The sequence below is a fragment of the Falco biarmicus genome, chromosome 17 (genome assembly GCF_023638135.1).
Source record: "Falco biarmicus isolate bFalBia1 chromosome 17, bFalBia1.pri, whole genome shotgun sequence".
NCBI classification, from domain to species: Eukaryota; Metazoa; Chordata; class Aves; order Falconiformes; family Falconidae; genus Falco; species Falco biarmicus.
The window spans coordinates 2,489,232-2,505,080 of NC_079304.1; the positions used below are offsets into that span (position 1 = coordinate 2,489,232).

The 15,849-nt window shown below is 53.9% G+C and overlaps 2 protein-coding genes across 2 annotated transcripts; both read left to right on the top strand.

Annotated features, from left to right (window-relative positions):
- The first annotated feature begins 1,942 nt into the window (after positions 1-1,942).
- On the top strand, positions 1,943-7,491 carry CD79B (CD79b molecule). Its single transcript, XM_056362530.1, has 6 exons — positions 1,943-2,118; positions 4,066-4,107; positions 4,940-5,248; positions 5,779-5,897; positions 6,126-6,167; positions 6,520-7,491. Exons 1-6 carry the CDS (start codon positions 2,052-2,054, stop codon positions 6,616-6,618), a joined length of 678 nt encoding a protein of 225 aa, XP_056218505.1. The 5' UTR covers positions 1,943-2,051; the 3' UTR covers positions 6,619-7,491.
- A 4,545-nt stretch (positions 7,492-12,036) lies between these two features.
- Positions 12,037-15,412, top strand: GH1 (growth hormone 1). The gene is given in 5 exon segments (XM_056362358.1): positions 12,037-12,369; positions 12,371-12,403; positions 13,123-13,239; positions 13,629-13,790; positions 15,131-15,412. Coding segments are annotated over 5 exon segments (639 nt in total). The 5' UTR covers positions 12,037-12,243; the 3' UTR covers positions 15,332-15,412.
- Positions 15,413-15,849: the final 437 nt, after the last annotated feature.

A 15,849-nucleotide genomic window follows, 5' to 3' on the forward strand; every position in this document is an offset into this window, starting at 1 on the left:
GAAGGAGGTTTCTGCGTCAATGTGTGGCTGGAGGAGGAGCCGCCTCCAGGACCTGCTGACGTCCCCAAGGGCCATGGCACGGTCTCACCACCGTGTTTTTTCTCTCACTGGAACAGCTCGTCCCAGGGCCAGTGTAATTCAAGTTAGGAGCATCACGGTACCATACAGGCAGGGGGCTGGAGAGAGGAGGTGACACAACCCACCGTCCCTGTCCTCCTGTGGCGGGGGAGAGGACAGCAGTGAAACCCAAGCCTTGATGAATAGGAATGGGTTGGAGAAGGGTGCAGCTGCCCGGCAGCAGCTCTGCTGTGCCCACAGGGCATGGTCGGGCCAGGTGCCGTGGGCTGGGGAGCCAGGGTGGCCCAGGGGATGAGGCATGGGGACACAGGACCCTTCCCATGCAGCCATCAGGTCTCCCTACATCCTGTGCCACTGGGTACTGTAAGCACAGGGGACTTCAAGGGGAGACCAAGCCCCTCTGGACCAGCCCTGTGCCTGCTCAAGGGTTCCAAGGAGCCTGCGAGCAGTGCACCGGGGTAGTTTGCCACCGTCACTGCAAACCCTTTAGTTTGTGCCCCGCTCCTGGCATCACCTTGCAGGGCTTTCCCAGGCACCTCCAGCATCTCTGCCTCGCTCATCGCAGCTCCCACCTCCAACCCCTGGGCTTGATAAAAATCACTCCAGTGCCTGCCGAGCGTATGGGGATGCCCTGTTGCTTTTGCCTTGCCGGGACGTCATGGCCAAGCTGTGATTTTCTAACAAGACCTGGAGTGATGGCAGCAGGTACAGCACCACGCACGGCGTGACTTGCCTGCTCTTTCAGGAGAGAGCACCTCTCCCATCATCTCTCTTTCCCTCCTGGGGCCAGCCCTTCTCTGGAAACCTTTATTTCTCTCTTTCTTGTTTCGTGTCCCCTTGTGTACAGGGTGAGGCTCAGGCCGGTTCCCAACAGCCACCAGATGCTCAGAACCAGCAAAAAAGCCACCAAAGCTGCAGAAGGTGAAGGTGTGGGGAGGGCCCAGGCAGAGAGACCCAGGCTCTGGGGACCAACGGTTGGCAGAAGTACCCAAAGGTGTTTTTCACATGGAGTTACAGTTCAGTGCTCATCCGCAGCCAGTAAGTCACAGGAGGGCATGGCATGGTGGAAAAGCGTATTTCTGCATCAGAGCAAAGTAGGGGACAGAGCTCACCTTGGGGTGCCACGTTGCACTTCCCCAGGGACTGGCTGTCTCCAAAGGACTCACAGAGAAGGGTCTCAGTCATGGAAAATAGGGTGTGGAGAAGGATGGGCATGGCAGGCACCCAGGGAGGTGACACCTCGTTTTGGCCATCTCTCTCCTCTTCCAGATTTCATCCTTCCCTGGAAGGCTGGCTTCAGAGACAATCCAGAATGCAGGATGAGAGCTGGGGGACCAGTCCCGGTGCACCCCACAATAAGCAGAGAGCAGAAACCCCACAAACATCCCCTCTTCCCACCCCATTCCTGCTCCAGCTCTTGCAACTGGGCCAGCATCAGCCCTGTCCATCAACCGCAGGGTTAAATGCGCCGGGGGAGGGGCGGAGGGGGGAGCAGGGGGATCTGCCCATGCTGCTGTGGAGCTGGGATGCCACCCTGGGGGTCACCTACATCTTCTACCCCCACAGAAGCGAGGACATGCTGCCAGTCACATCCCACTCCCTGGGCACATTCCCGTGCTCGGCCCCGGTTTGGCATCACCAAGCACTTTGCAGATGGGCTCATCTCTGGTTCTGGTGCAGACCTACACCAGTCACGGTCACCTCCATCAAATAACGAGCACAGCCCAGGGACACGAGGCTGGACAGGGCGCAGGGCGCAGGCACCAGCCACCCCAGCGTCTGCGCTGCATTCAAAACCAGCCCCAAGGGGAAAGTCCCCGTCGAGGAGGATTTACATGAGCAGGAAAGGGGCTGTCTTGTAGCAGCAGCTTTGCCATTTTTAGGTACGGAGGCCAAGGTGGTTGGAGAGGCTGCGGGGTATTGCAGAAGCAAGGGCCATCGACTGGATGCTTCCCTGCCCTTTGCAGTGAAAGATGGCTGGGTTTTGCACGAGAGTCTGGGTGCTCCAGGTGAACCTCTGGCTGATGGCTCTGGTCACAGGTAGGTGTCGAAGACGGGCTTTGCATTTCAGAGCAAGGAAACACGCAGCAAGGAGATGCACCAGCACGCATCCCTTGCTTAGTGCACCCAGGGACTTCACCCAGGTCTGGCTTTAAATGCATTTGTTTTAAGCTTTGCAATCACCGCTCTCAGTCCTGCTTTGTGCAGGGAGCCAGCCCACGGCGCAGCGGAGCCAGGGAGGACCCCCGGGGGCTTGGGGCTCAACACCTGCATCGGGTTCAGGGTTTTGCTTCCCGTTGGGGTGCAGTGACAGGACACTTTCTCAGATGGCCAGCTGGCTTTGGCAGGAGCCCGGTGCTGTGGGGGTGCAGAGCCTGCCCGGTTGTGGTTGCAGGTGGCAGGAAAGAAGGGCTGTTGAGGATGGGGCCAGGACATCACTGAGGCCATGGACAAGCCACATCCCTTTGCTCCGTGGGGTTCAGTGCCTGGGAGTGGAGGAGAAATGGGAGAAAAAATCCTCTTGAACATGATTTGTAGGCCCTGGTTGAACATCCCTGTGCTGATCCCCTTTGCAGCCCCATGGAGAAACAGCAGCTAAACCTGGGACACAGCTCCTGTTCCCATCCAACCCCTCTTGCTCAGTGCAGGGACACCCACAAAAACCTGCAGCAGATCCCACCCTATGCTGGGGAAACTTGTGTTCTCCAGAGAAAGGGTATCTAGGGTATCTAAAGGGTTTCTGTTGGGTGACTGCTCAAGTCCAGCACAGATTCGAGGTCACAGAGTTTCATTCTGGCTCTTGTGGTGGCTTCATGAGGAGAGGGGAAGCTCAGCTCACCCGTGGTTGCAATGGAAATCTTGGTTTTGAGGTGTGTGAGGACTTTCAGGGTGAGGGACCAGCCCGATCTTCATTTAGAAACACCAACAAGACACGGATGGCAAAGCCCTGTGTCTCAGCTGTCTGGCAGGACTACAGGTGGCAGGGACACATACCCAACACACAGCCCAGGCAAGGCGCATCTCCTCATCTCAGAAAAAAAGAAATGGGGCTGAAGGGGAGAGTTTGCCCGCAGAGATGTAGTTGCTGGAGGTGAACAGGGCAGCATGGACATGGAAGAGGCTCTGGGGGAGGGAGGGGAGCCCAAGGCTGAGCCAGGAGGTCCCTGCCAGGCTGCTGCTCAGGGCAGAAGGGTCTGCAGCAGGGTGGCAAGGCTCGGGGCAAAGCTCAGGCTAGGGAGCTGAACCTTCCTTCTTCTTCTTCTGAGGGGAGTTTTGCAGCTGCCCCAAGATGCTGGGAGGCAGTGCAGCCCCCACCTCCATGCATCTTCCCCACAGGGGTCTGGCGAGGGCTCAGCAAGCAGAGCTGGGCACTGAAGCGCTGCGGTAAACAGGGCTGGTGCTTCCTGCCCAGCTGCAGCAAGAGGAACCGAGGCACAGGGGCACTGGAGCTGCGGGCAGGGGCACCCATGGGTGCTGGGGGGTCTCTGCCTCACCCCGCTTCCTGCACCACATCGCAGGTCCCACAGCTCCATCCTGCTCTTGTCCTGGGGGGCTGCACGGCCTCAGGGTCTGAGAAGTCCCCTGGCCACTGTGGGGCTCCAAGACCAGGGAAGCCCCAGCAGGGAAAGTGTTTCTGCTTGACTCAGAAAATGGAGAGTGTAAATAAAGATGCGTGAGTCTGTCTGGACCCTTTCTGAGAGGTGCCAGCCTGGGGGAATATTAATAGCAAAGGCAGGTTTCACTAGGATGCCAACCTGAAAGTTAGAGAAGAGTCAGAAGATGGGACAGAAATTGAAGGGTTTGAACCCAAACCTGCGCTGCCCCATGTGCTCTGAGTGGGGCTCTGGCTGATGCTCCTGAGCACTCCACCCCATAAGGAGTGGGCGCAAAGGGCCCACGGTACATGCCATCCCACACGGGACATCCTACATGGGCTTGACCTACATGGCCTCTTGGCCACTGTCTCATGGCCCTTCTGTGTTGCAGGTGGGATCTCAGCAGACCAGAACAGCACCAGGAGCAGCACAGGTAACCGCTCAGACGCACTGTGGTCTTTCCCTGCCTGTGTCCCCCAGGTCCTCCCTGTCCTCACTGGCTATGCCATGAAGGTGCCCATCCCCTGCAGAGCAGGAGATGTCCCATCACCCACAGGCCTTCTCCATCACAAAGGCAATTCCGAGGCTGTGACCTCCTCCAGGGCACTTCCCCAGCCCTGCAGCTTGCTCTCCCTCTGCCAAGTGGGATCCGTTTTGTCTTCCCTAAACACACACACGTTTGTCCTCTGCATTTGCAGAGCACGTGGCACGGACAAGCCATGCCTTGGGACCAGCCACGGGGCTCACACACACAGCGCTCGCACCGTTCCCACCCACAGGGTATTAAGCACGAATTCTGCAACCCAAACAAGTCCTCAAACTCCCCGGCTCTGGGACCAAAACACAGGCAAAAACACAAAATACAGCAACATGCAAAAAGTGTGGAAGCATGAGAGAAGCCAGCTGGGGAGATAGGTTTGTCCGAGCAAAGGCTCCATGGTACGTGCCAGCACAGCCTGGAATTCTGGAGATGCACAGAGAGAAGGGTGGGAGCAGCAAAAAAGTATTTGAGTGAAGCCATTCCCACAGAAAAAGGAGTTTCCATCAAAAGCATGTTTTCACCAAAAGTCTCTGGTTTCTACCCCCAGATGATTATAATCCACCAAAACAAAGCTGAATGCTCAAAAGCAGTACAATCCATGGAAATGGAAAACTCTTGACTTGGGAGATGCTGGGGGGGGGGGTGTCTCATGGGAGCATCTTTTATTCTGACACTCCCAGGCACCAGGTCCTTGCTTGCCATGACGACCCTTGTTCCCTGACAGGCAGCAGGTGCCCCATGGTGCAGCAGCATCCGCGCTACGTAGCAGCCAAGAAGAACATGCCCGTCCACTTCATCTGCTACACCCAGGAGCCCCATAGCATGCAGTGGTACAAAGCAGAAAAGGACAGCAATGACCTCTATGAGCTGGATTATAGCACCTCCCGCTACAGCATCGAGAGGAAAGCCCACCTCATCAACTTCACCATCTCCAGGATCACCTACGAGGACAACGGCATCTATGTGTGTGACAGCAAGAACCGCACGGCAGAGAGGCGGCCGCACTTGTGCGGGACAGAGCTTAAAGTCCTGAGTGAGTGGGAGCTCCCCATCCTCCATGCACCCCAAGGAGACGTTCCTTCTCCTTCTCTCACCCCTTCCCCCTCTATATGAACCTCACATCATGCTCCTATGCACCCACCTTTCCCCATGCTGGTGGGACCCTTTCAGATAGAACTGTAGATGCTCCATGGCACCACAGAGATTTCTTTGCTCGTTGCCAGCCACCAACCAGTGGGACAACCTTCCCCGGTTTGCCCTGGCATGTCCATCCTGCCAAAACACATCCCAGGGACTGCGTTCTCCTAATAAATCAGATTTTTCCTGGTCCTGGTTAGTGGTGGGTCCTGCCCAAGGTGTCTCACCCCAGAGCTGGTCCTTGATGCCAACCCCAGGGCCAGTTCACAATGCTCTGGTCTCTCCTGAGGGGAGGGCATGTCACCCTGGTTCCTCCCGTCCGCTCTGGCTGACACATGAGCCTGTGGCCATGCTGAGCTCACCCCTGTTTCCTGGGAGCCTGGCACAAGGTGGGACTTGGGGATCTTCCTGTGCTGCTGCTCCCAGGTCACAGCAACATCCAGCAGCTCCAGAGCAGGAACACCCTGAAAGATGCTATCATCATTATCCAGTCCATCCTGCTTGTCATCTTCATCAGCATCCCCATGCTCCTCTTCCTGGATAAGGTAAGTGACAGTGTCTCCAGCGGCAGGGATGTCCCCAGCTTCACTGCTGCGGTGCTCACAGCACCATCCTGCTGAAGTGGGAAAGTAAGCATCTAAAATGGTGTTGGGGACTGCATGGATTCGCCTGTGGAAGCAGTGGGACCTGGCCTCAGGGGACAATGCCGGGGACAGGGAGTGGGAGGATCTCGGTGAGTGCTGACACCCAGCCTGTGACTCTCTTCTCCATAGGCTGAAGGCAAGCAAAGCCCAGAGGAGGACCATACCTATGAGGTAATGCTGCATTTATTACAGAAGTACCTTTGTAATATCAACCTGAGCCTTGAAATAGCCAGTTGTGCCCTTGCTGGGCGTCTGCCAGGGACCACCAGCCCTCGCAGGGCGCATCAGGGCACCTTCCTCCCAAGTGCCTGTTGCACATCAGCCTTGAAGATCTGCTCATAAAACCAAGCCAAGCTCTGAGCCCATCCAGCCATCTATCTTCATCTTCTCTCTCAGAAGCTGCCCCGATCTCTGAGGGAATAGCCTGGAGATGGGTCCCCACTTGGGGGTCCCAAAGGGGGATGCTCTGTGCATGGAACCGTGGTCCTGCACCCGTGTCTTAACCTTCTTCTTCTTGGTGCAGGGCCTGGAGGTGGAGCAGATAGCCACCTACGAGGACATCACTCCTTTCCGGGACGTGAAGGCCAAGTGGACAGTTGGGGAGCACCCAGGTGAAGAGTGAGGGGTCCTGCACCCACCACCAGGCTGGCACCGGTGGCACGGCCCCCTGCCAGCACCCTGCCAGCACCGGCAGGGACAGGCCCCCGGCTTCTGCCCTGGACCCCTGGCTCCTGCCCTGGACCACTGGGCTGCGATCCCAGGCTGAAAATCACCTCCAGCAGCCTTGCACGGAGCTCAAGTCCTGCTGCCCTTGGGTGCTGGCTTTGCTGCACCCAGGCTGCGCCCACCAAGGCTGCCCTGCCCCAGCTGCCCCTCTTACCGCCCCGCTGATGAACCCCTAAAGCCTATGTAGAAATTAGGAGCCACCTGCAAGCCCCCTGGCAGCAAACTGGCCCCAAACCCCAGGCAGCCCCACACCGCGGCACTGAGCTCCTGCATGGTTAATGCAATGGAAGCACCAGGGTGGGTGGTGGGTCTCCTCCAGCTCTACCATCCTTGGAAAGGAGAGGACCAGGCACGATCACTCTTCATGCTGCAAGGACCCTCCTGCGCTGCAAGACCCTGCTGCAGCCCTGGCAGAGGAGCCGAGGTGAGCAGCACCATGTGGGCAATATAACAAGTGAATTATGGGCCACTGTTTAGCTCGCAAGCCATGGAGGTGTCCAGCAGGCCAAGCTGGCAGTTTTCTGAGGAGAGTCCTCCAAAAGCACCTCTTTCTCCCCAAAGACTACAGGAAAAGTTGAGGAGACGGCTCTCACCCAGAGAGTCTTGCACAAGGCTTGCTCCTCTCCAGGCAAGAGCTGGTCCATGCCACAAGGACGTCCCCATGGTGAGGGACGTGTGCAACCTCAGAACCTGTGGGAAAGTTGTACACTGTGGGACACAAATGTCCAACTGCTTTTTGAAGTCCTAATAAAGGTAATGGGTAAATTCACATCCTGCTCCGTCCTGCCGTGCCTGGGCCAGGGGTGTCCCATAACCCTGCTGCAGGTGTCAGAGGGATGCGCTGGGAATAAGGAACAGCTTTTCATGGGTCCACCTTAGCTAGAAACCAAACTTCACCCCATCAGAGTCCCGAGCCCAGTGATGGTAAAGCCGAGAGCAGCCGTGAGGCTCCCCTGGAAGCTCTCGCTGAGCATGCACAGGAGGACCCCCATGGTCCCATGACATCAGCTTGGGACGGGACACAAAGACCATCACCAGGACCCAAAGCAGGAGAACAGGACCCAGGGCCAGGAGCTCAGCACCCGGCTACATCTGGTGTCACAAGAGAAGCTAAAAACATCTGCAGAGGAGCAGAGCAGTGCTAATTGGTTTTGTTAATAAAAGCTATCAAGGCATGACACCAGCAGCCATGGGGATGATGGGGTGTGGGGCTGGCTGGGCACCCAGTGCCAGGGCTTGGGGGGTCTGGAGCAGCACGGGCAGCACAGCGCGGTGGGTTGGGTGGGCTTGGCAGGACAAGGGGGTGATGAGGGCTGCGTGGCTGGAAGCCTGCCCCCACTCAGAGAGGCCACAGTCGCTGCACCCCTATTGCTCATGACATTTTGGGCTCCAAGAAGAAGCAGGCAAGACTGCTCCGCTTCCCAAAACACTCAGCAGAAGAAGGAGGGTAAAATTGTGAGCAAACAGGGCTTTTCCGCAGGGAACAGCATGGCCCTTTTTTTACCAGTAAACCACCTTCATGGAAAACTGGAATTCAACCAAAATAGCATAAAACAAGCATTTTAGGATTGATTTTTACTAGTTAAATAAAACTATCCCAAATTTGTTGCATGCACATGTATACACAAGTTACTTAAACATGGTTTACTTATAAAAATGATTAATTAAATAAATATTATTCACAGTGAGAAAAGTGAAGGGGCTGTTGCCAGTTTCTATATTTGCCAAGGACCAGCAGAACTCATCCCTCCATCCCTTGTTTTCAGTTACGAAATGGAAGTGGAAGGCGGATTTTCTGGCCTTCCCAATTCCAGACCTTTTATCTCCGCTCTGCGTAAACAACTCATTCAACTGACACTGAGTAATACGAAAACGAGGAGAACCTGTCGTTTGCACCTGGAGAGGAAGCCACCCGTGTCAAAAAGCAGTTTCAGAATGCCAGTTCTGCTCTGTGTGCACGGCCACCCTCTCAGCCCAGGGCTTCAGCTTCCTTCAAAATGCCAGAAGCAAATAAACGTTTCTGTAGTGTTAGTGGTTTATTTAAAATGTTTACACATAGTTTCTAGGGAGCCTGGAGACAGGGCATTGTTTTAGTTTTATATTGAGATAGGTTTGTATTTAAAATGCTTTGAATGTAAATAAATCTATTTCAGTATATATAGTCCAGGCTCTGTATTTTGTCCAGATTTGCTATCCCTACCACCAGCCAGATGGTTAGACAGACTGGGTTGCTGTCCTGGACCTCTCCAGTCTCATCTTTAGAAATGGGTTCAGTCAAACTGAGCAGTTCCAGCTCCAGTAAATAAAACCCATCAGTCCAATCTGACAAGGAATATTTACCCTCCCGGGTCAACCGTCACTTCAAACCTCCGTCAACCACGTCGCTGCCCACCAAGGAGCGGGACTGGGCTGTGGGCCAGCAGCCGGCTCCTCTGTACTGGTTTCGGCTCACCCACCTGGCTGGGAAGGTCCTTGCCACATAAGCATCCCAGGCTGGGGGGTCACCAGGACCCAGGGTGTACACATGCCTCCAAAGGAGAATTGCTTCACTTGTTTAGATGCTGCTGGTGATGCTCAGGGTAAGGCAGGTGGACATGGGCCCATCCTGCAGAGAACTGAGGGGTTCTGTCTCGTTCAAAAAAGAAAAAGGAACTTGGAAATCACAGTGTTATGATGAAATGCTACTTTGGGCCGCAAATGCAGGCATTTGAAAGCTAGAAAAATGCCAAGCTGATATTTGAGAGCTGCTTATGCAACTGTAATTCTGCCAGTGGCATGTGTTTGCCCAGCCCAGCGCTTCACAGTCACGCACTGCCTTCTCCACGACACTTCTGCCTCATTTAATGCTCAGAGATGATAGGGAACAAACCAAGCCTCAGGGGCACCGCCGAGCCTGGATCATCCTGCTATCTCCGTGCTTGGCTGCAACATAAAAAAAGTTGATTTATTACCACGCTTTTACTAACAGAGATAGGGAGGCAGCAGGGCAGCAGTGATGGGCAGGACTCGGGTGCAAGTTGCTGTACCGACCTAGCTGCGGTGGTAAGAGCATCATCATTAACGGGCAGCAGAGCCTGTGCTGGGCTGGGGTGCCTGCTGCTTTCCTCATCTCTGACAAATATTGACATATTTAAACACGACCTGGAGTAGAAAAACACACCCAGATGTTGCTGGCTATTGGGTGACGGGATACCTGATAGCTGCAGGACCCACTGTTCCCTCTTCTCTAGGGACTGACATTTACTGTGCGACACCACCACGTCTCCAGCGAGCAAACACCCGGGGGCTTCTCGGAACAGACCGAGCTCTCCCTGGCATGTTTATTAACCAGCTCTTGCACCCTCTGCTCCAGCCACCCCGGCGATGATGCTGCCTCTTGGAAACCAGCGCCACGCCAGGGGTCACAGCAAACGCAGCGCCCAAGGCAGCCACATCACCGCCCTGACCAGGGAGCAGTCCCTGACACCCAGAGAAAGAGCCAAAATCGTGTGGTTTGGGACAAGCAGTGCCTTGTGGGGAGTAAAAGTCCTTTAAGCCCCCCCTGGAGCTGCCCATCCAGGTTCTGTCTCAAAAGCAGGGATAGGTGTGCTGTGACCTCTCCTCTTCCCCACCTCCCCTACCTCCTGTCCACACCAGCCCTTTGCTTAATCCGGAGACACTTCACGTTTGTATCTCAGGCAAGAGCAGGAGGACACTCATCACCAGATCTTCTCCCAGCCTTGTCCAGCTAAGGGTGTGAGAAAACTCCCAGAGCTCTGGCACCTGGATTTGCAGTGGGCAGACTGGTACCCAAACAAGCACCTGAGTACAACAGCTCTTTGTCACACTTACAGCAAATAGGCTCACCAAAACCGTTTGCTGAACTTTTGAAATTTGGGTAGAAATCGCACAAAATTACTTGCCAGCAACAGGGTCCATCTGACTATCCATCTAGCTCTATCCCCGCTAACAATAAAGGGGAAAATATTCTACTTGCTTCAAGTCTCCCAAAACATCTCCCAAATGGACCAGTCAGCCCTGTTAACTGCGGGCCAAGGCTGCAGAGCCAGGCAGGAAAATCAGGTGACATGGCAACTTCCACCATGAAAAAGCACTGATCTGATTTGGGATGGGTCTTCCAATGATCAAGAAACTTTTATTTGCAGTAAACAGCAGAATATGGTGAAATCATCCAGCACTGATTTCATCCCTAGGCAAACAACCTCCCCAACCTTTACATCTATGTATAAATGACTACAATTAGGTAGCACCATTGCGAACACTTGTGCATTTATGCACGGAGAAAATATAGAGAAGTTGTTGTGATCGTGAACACATATATACATTTTAAACAAACCCCCTGCTATATAAGGGGTGGCTCACCAGTTTTCTTTACCAGCCTAGATGAAAGGAAGAAACAATCACTGTCAAGCAACACCTGAGCAACTCACCAGGCAGAGATGGCTCCAGGTACTTTTCTTTATTTCGGTTTTAAAGGGTTGTCAGTGCTGTCGCATGCTGAGGGTGATGGCAGATGATGCTGGGGTGGTACTGTGGTTGGCTATACCACATATATATATATATATGTGGTTGTGGTTGTGATGGCTATACGCGCTCCCTGCCAGCCCTAAATTAAAATGTGGCAACTTAGAAATCAATGAAAAAAAAATACCTTTCCCTACAGTGTGACTTTAATCCATGAATTAACTTGGGCAGTCTGTAGCCTAAAGTGGGCAAGGAGAGAGGGTGGAGAAGATGAAGAGCAAGGTTAAATCACAGTTATAACAGTTGTTGTTAATGTAAGTGTTGGCAGGGATATTAAAACTCATAAGCAAAGTTTAAGATGGATCAGGATGATGTCTAATGCCTAGGGCATTCCTCCACTGAAGGGCATTAGTCTGAGATCAACTTCATGGTCTTTGTAAGCCCAGGTGGACACTTGTGTGAGTTAGCTGTCAGGAGCTGAAAACCTTTAGGCTTGACAAAGATCACCAGGTTCTACAGGCATGTCCCAGAGAGCAAAAGCAGCTGGTGACAGCACAGGGAACATCGTCAGCTCTCATCCTAGTGAAGGCTGACGGCCGGGTTCAGGTCAGCAGCACTGTGTAAACCAAGGCTAAAGCGAGGGACCCCCAGGTCCTCACCAGGTATTCACCATCCCCTGCTTGCTCACGCAATGAAGGGGAGTTCAGGCTGCTTTTCTCACGAGGGCAAGGCCTACAGAAAAACATGAGTTAGGAAAAAACACAGGGACACGGACTAGTTTTCATGGAGCAACAATGACTCTTCAGCCAGGAAGACACTGCCTGTACCACTGGCAGCAGCAGAAGCCCCGAGGGCACGTCTGGTGAAAGGGGACAGGGGTTTGTTGGATTGGGGGGGGGGGGCTACGCTCACCCACAGAGCCCAGCAAGACATCCAGGAAGGTGAGCCCTGCAGCCAGCACCGGGAGAAAAGGCTGGGACTTAATTCCCAGTGCCACCCTCCGCCTCAGCGCAGTCACGAAGGGGCTGCTAACACCTCTCCGCTCTGCTGCAGGGTCATGGTTCTCTCCTCTCTTCATTGCTGTGATCACTCTGGGACTGCAGTGGCCGCAGGAAGCCGCCACCTTCCCGGCCATGCCCCTTTCCAACCTGTTTGCCAACGCGGTGCTGAGGGCTCAGCATCTTCACCTCCTGGCTGCTGAGACATACAAAGAGTTCGTAAGTGTTGTGGCCTCCAGCCATCTCTTCTGCATTAGCCTGACAGTTTTAAGACTGTGTAACTTGCTAGAAACAGACTTTTGAACTATGGGTGTCTTCTCTGTCAGCTCTTGATGAGGAGAAAGGGTCTTCATAGGATGGGACAGGCTATGTCCCATCAGCCTGGACCCTGTCTCCTCCTCTCAGCTCTGCCCCACCTCTCGTGCCGCACAGTCCCCTCCTTCGGGGCCATCGCTGCCCACGATGCACAAAACTACTGCTCAGGGTCAGCTGCCTCAAAAAGAAACCCGGCTCTGACAGCAGTGGGAGATGGCATGAATATTTTGCCAGTCTTCACTGTGTTGGTCACCTTTGGCTCTGGGTGAGTCTGAGTGCTTAAAACTCTCCAGTTTCTGCTGTTGGCAGGAGCTGGCAGGAGCTGTCACTTTGGCAAGAGCTGTCCCTGAGGCTCATCTGCTCCTTGGGAGAACCTGGTCCAAAAGTGTTTTGCATTAGGCTTAGCACCTTGCCTTAGTGACAGCAAGACCTTTAGGTCTGGTAGCTATTGTGCCGACATGCAAACTCCTGCTTCCTACCTGGCAACCCTGTACAGAGACACCTTATGTCTCACATTTATTTCTTTGCAAGGAGTAACCATTCACGACAGCTTAGGAAAGTGTCTATGGTCTTCTCCCAGCACTTGGGCAACAGATCTGAGTGTATTTGGGATGTCTCCACAGGAACGCACCTATATTCCAGAGGACCAAAGGCACGCCAACAAAAATTCCCAGGCAGCATTTTGTTACTCAGAAACCATCCCTGCTCCCACGGGGAAGGATGATGCCCAGCAGAAATCGGTAAGTTCTCTCCCCCCAGGGCAAGCACAGGCCTGCTTGAAGAGCCCAGCTGTGCTTCATTACAGGAACTGAGGGTTTCCATCTGTGAGCACTTCAGCGCTTCATTCCTCCTCACCCTTTTTTACTATTTAAACCCTGCATGAAGAAAGACAGGCTCTTTGGGCTTATGCTATAAATCATATTCCCACCCCAAGGATGAGAAAAACCGTTGTCTGCGCAGCACACATGTCTGGGTGGTGCTCTGCAGCTTCCAAACTTGTGTGCCTCTGATGAAGTTGCAGCACATCTCTGGGTCACCTCCAGGCCATTTCAGAGGGAGCAAGATGCACCGGTAACTCTACCAAATACCTCACCTGCACAGCTTTGATCCTTTTATTTCTTAATTTCAGGACATAGAGCTTCTTCGGTTTTCACTGGTTCTCATCCAGTCCTGGCTGACCCCAGTGCAATACCTAAGCAAGGTGTTCACAAACAATCTGGTTTTTGGCACCTCAGATAGAGTGTATGAAAAACTAAAGGACTTGGAAGAGGGGATCCAAGCTCTGATGAGGGTAAGTTGCAGCATGTAGCATGACTACAGAATAACAGGGATATCCTAGACACTGGGCACTCAGCTCTCGGGGTCTTCCACAAGATCCAAAGGCTATGAGAAATCTCCCCACCTTCCACTCTGAAGACCAGTGGCATCCTTTGGACTCCGCTTACCTTAAGAAAATGGGATCACGACACCCTGTTGCACATGTTTCATCACTGGGAACTATAAGAAAACACATAAAAAATGTTAATAGCACTGCCATAACCACTCAGAGCAGTACAGACCAGGAATATCACAACAGTCCCGATCCAAAGTCTTTCTAAACCCAGCACCAAAGAATACTCAGTTGCTTAAATCTGCTGTACAAATGGCAGCATAATGTTTGCTAGATGTCCATGCAAAATACTTGAAAGTGGAGTGCATTTTGCAAGGTTTGCAACCTGGCTTTAAGGACTTAGGACATCTTATAAAAACAACCTGCATACAGATGGAAGCCTAGGCTCTGAAGTTTCTCTTGGATTAATACAGCACCCAGGCAGCTGGTGAGAGCTGGAGCATGATCTTCTTCAAGGGTCACTCTTGAGTTTTGCTTTGTTGTTTTAAATGAAATAGCTTATTATCTGCCAGGACACCTTTTTCAGTTATGCTTGCTCTATAGCTCAGTCTATCTGCCAGCATCATCATGTAGCTAGAGCTCTGAGACCTATAAGAAATGAATCTGGGCAATTATTTACATCTTCTGGCATCTAAGTAAGTCTGAAAGTCAGGCCCTGAGAGTAAGCAGAGATCTTCTGTCCTGGCACTTCGGCTGAAGTATGTGTATCAGCACCCTTTCCAGATTTTGCTCGCCATTTGGTATGTGCTTGGGCACTGGGAAGCAGCACACAGAAAGTAGACAAATAATGACATTTAATGCATTTACACTTTCCTTAACCCAAACTGCCCTGCGTACTGTGCCAGCTGGGGAGCAGAGCAGGGCAGGAGCAGCAGGCTGCAGGTCTCGGCTCCAGATGCACCTGGCTCAGGTTTGGGTCAGAACTTTGTTCCCTGGGAAAGGGAAAGAAAAGAGAATTATTTGCCTGGTTCCCCATCTCCTTGGCTAGAGCAGCTACGGAGAGAAGACCCCACAACTCCCCCTTATTTTATGACCCCACCAGACCCGCTCCTGCCTCCCTCCAGCTCCCTTCTCCCTGCCAGCAATTAGTGCAGCATCACCCCTGCGCAATGACCCTTCCTGTAAATGCATAAACTCCCCAGTATGTTTTGGGGGGGGGGAAAGACCCCCAACCTCCCCTAAAGCCGGCTGGGGGTCTGGGCGCTGGGCCCCTCATCCCCAGCACCTCCATCCCCTTGCAGGAGCTGGAGGACAGGGGTCCACGGGGTCCCCAGCTGCTCAAACCCACCTACGACAAATTCGACATCCACCTGCGCACGGAGGATGCCCTGCTGAAGAACTACAGCCTGCTCTCCTGCTTCAAGAAGGACCTGCACAAGGTGGAGACCTACCTGAAGGTGATGAAGTGCCGGCGCTACGGCGAGGGGAACTGCACCGTGTGACAATGTCCACCCTGGCCCCTGGCCGGCCACCGCTGCCCCGCTCCTGGGGAGGAAAACCCAAGAATAAACCCGTTACCTGCCGACAAGGCTCTGGCTTTTGGGGGGCTGCAGGGTGGGGGCTGTTATGGCTCTGGCTTTCGGGGGGCTGCAGGGTGGGGGCTGTTATGGCTCTGGCTTTCGGGGGGCTGCAGGGTGGGGGCTGATATGGCTCTGGCTTTCAGGGGGGCTGCAGGGTGGGGGATGACATGGCTTTGGCTTTTGGGGGGCTGCAGGGACAGGCAGTGGGGGCCGACAAGGCTCTGGCTTTTGGGGGGCTGCAGGGGATGAGCTGTGGGGGACCACATGGTTCTGGCTTTCAGGGGGGCTGTGGGGTGGGGGATGACACGGCTCTGGCTTTCAGGGGGCTGCGGGGTTGGGGATGACATGGCTCTGGCTTTTGGGGGGCTGCAGGGGATGGGCCATGGGGACTGACGTGGCTCTGCCTTTGGGGGGCTGCAGGGACAGGCTATGGGGTCCCA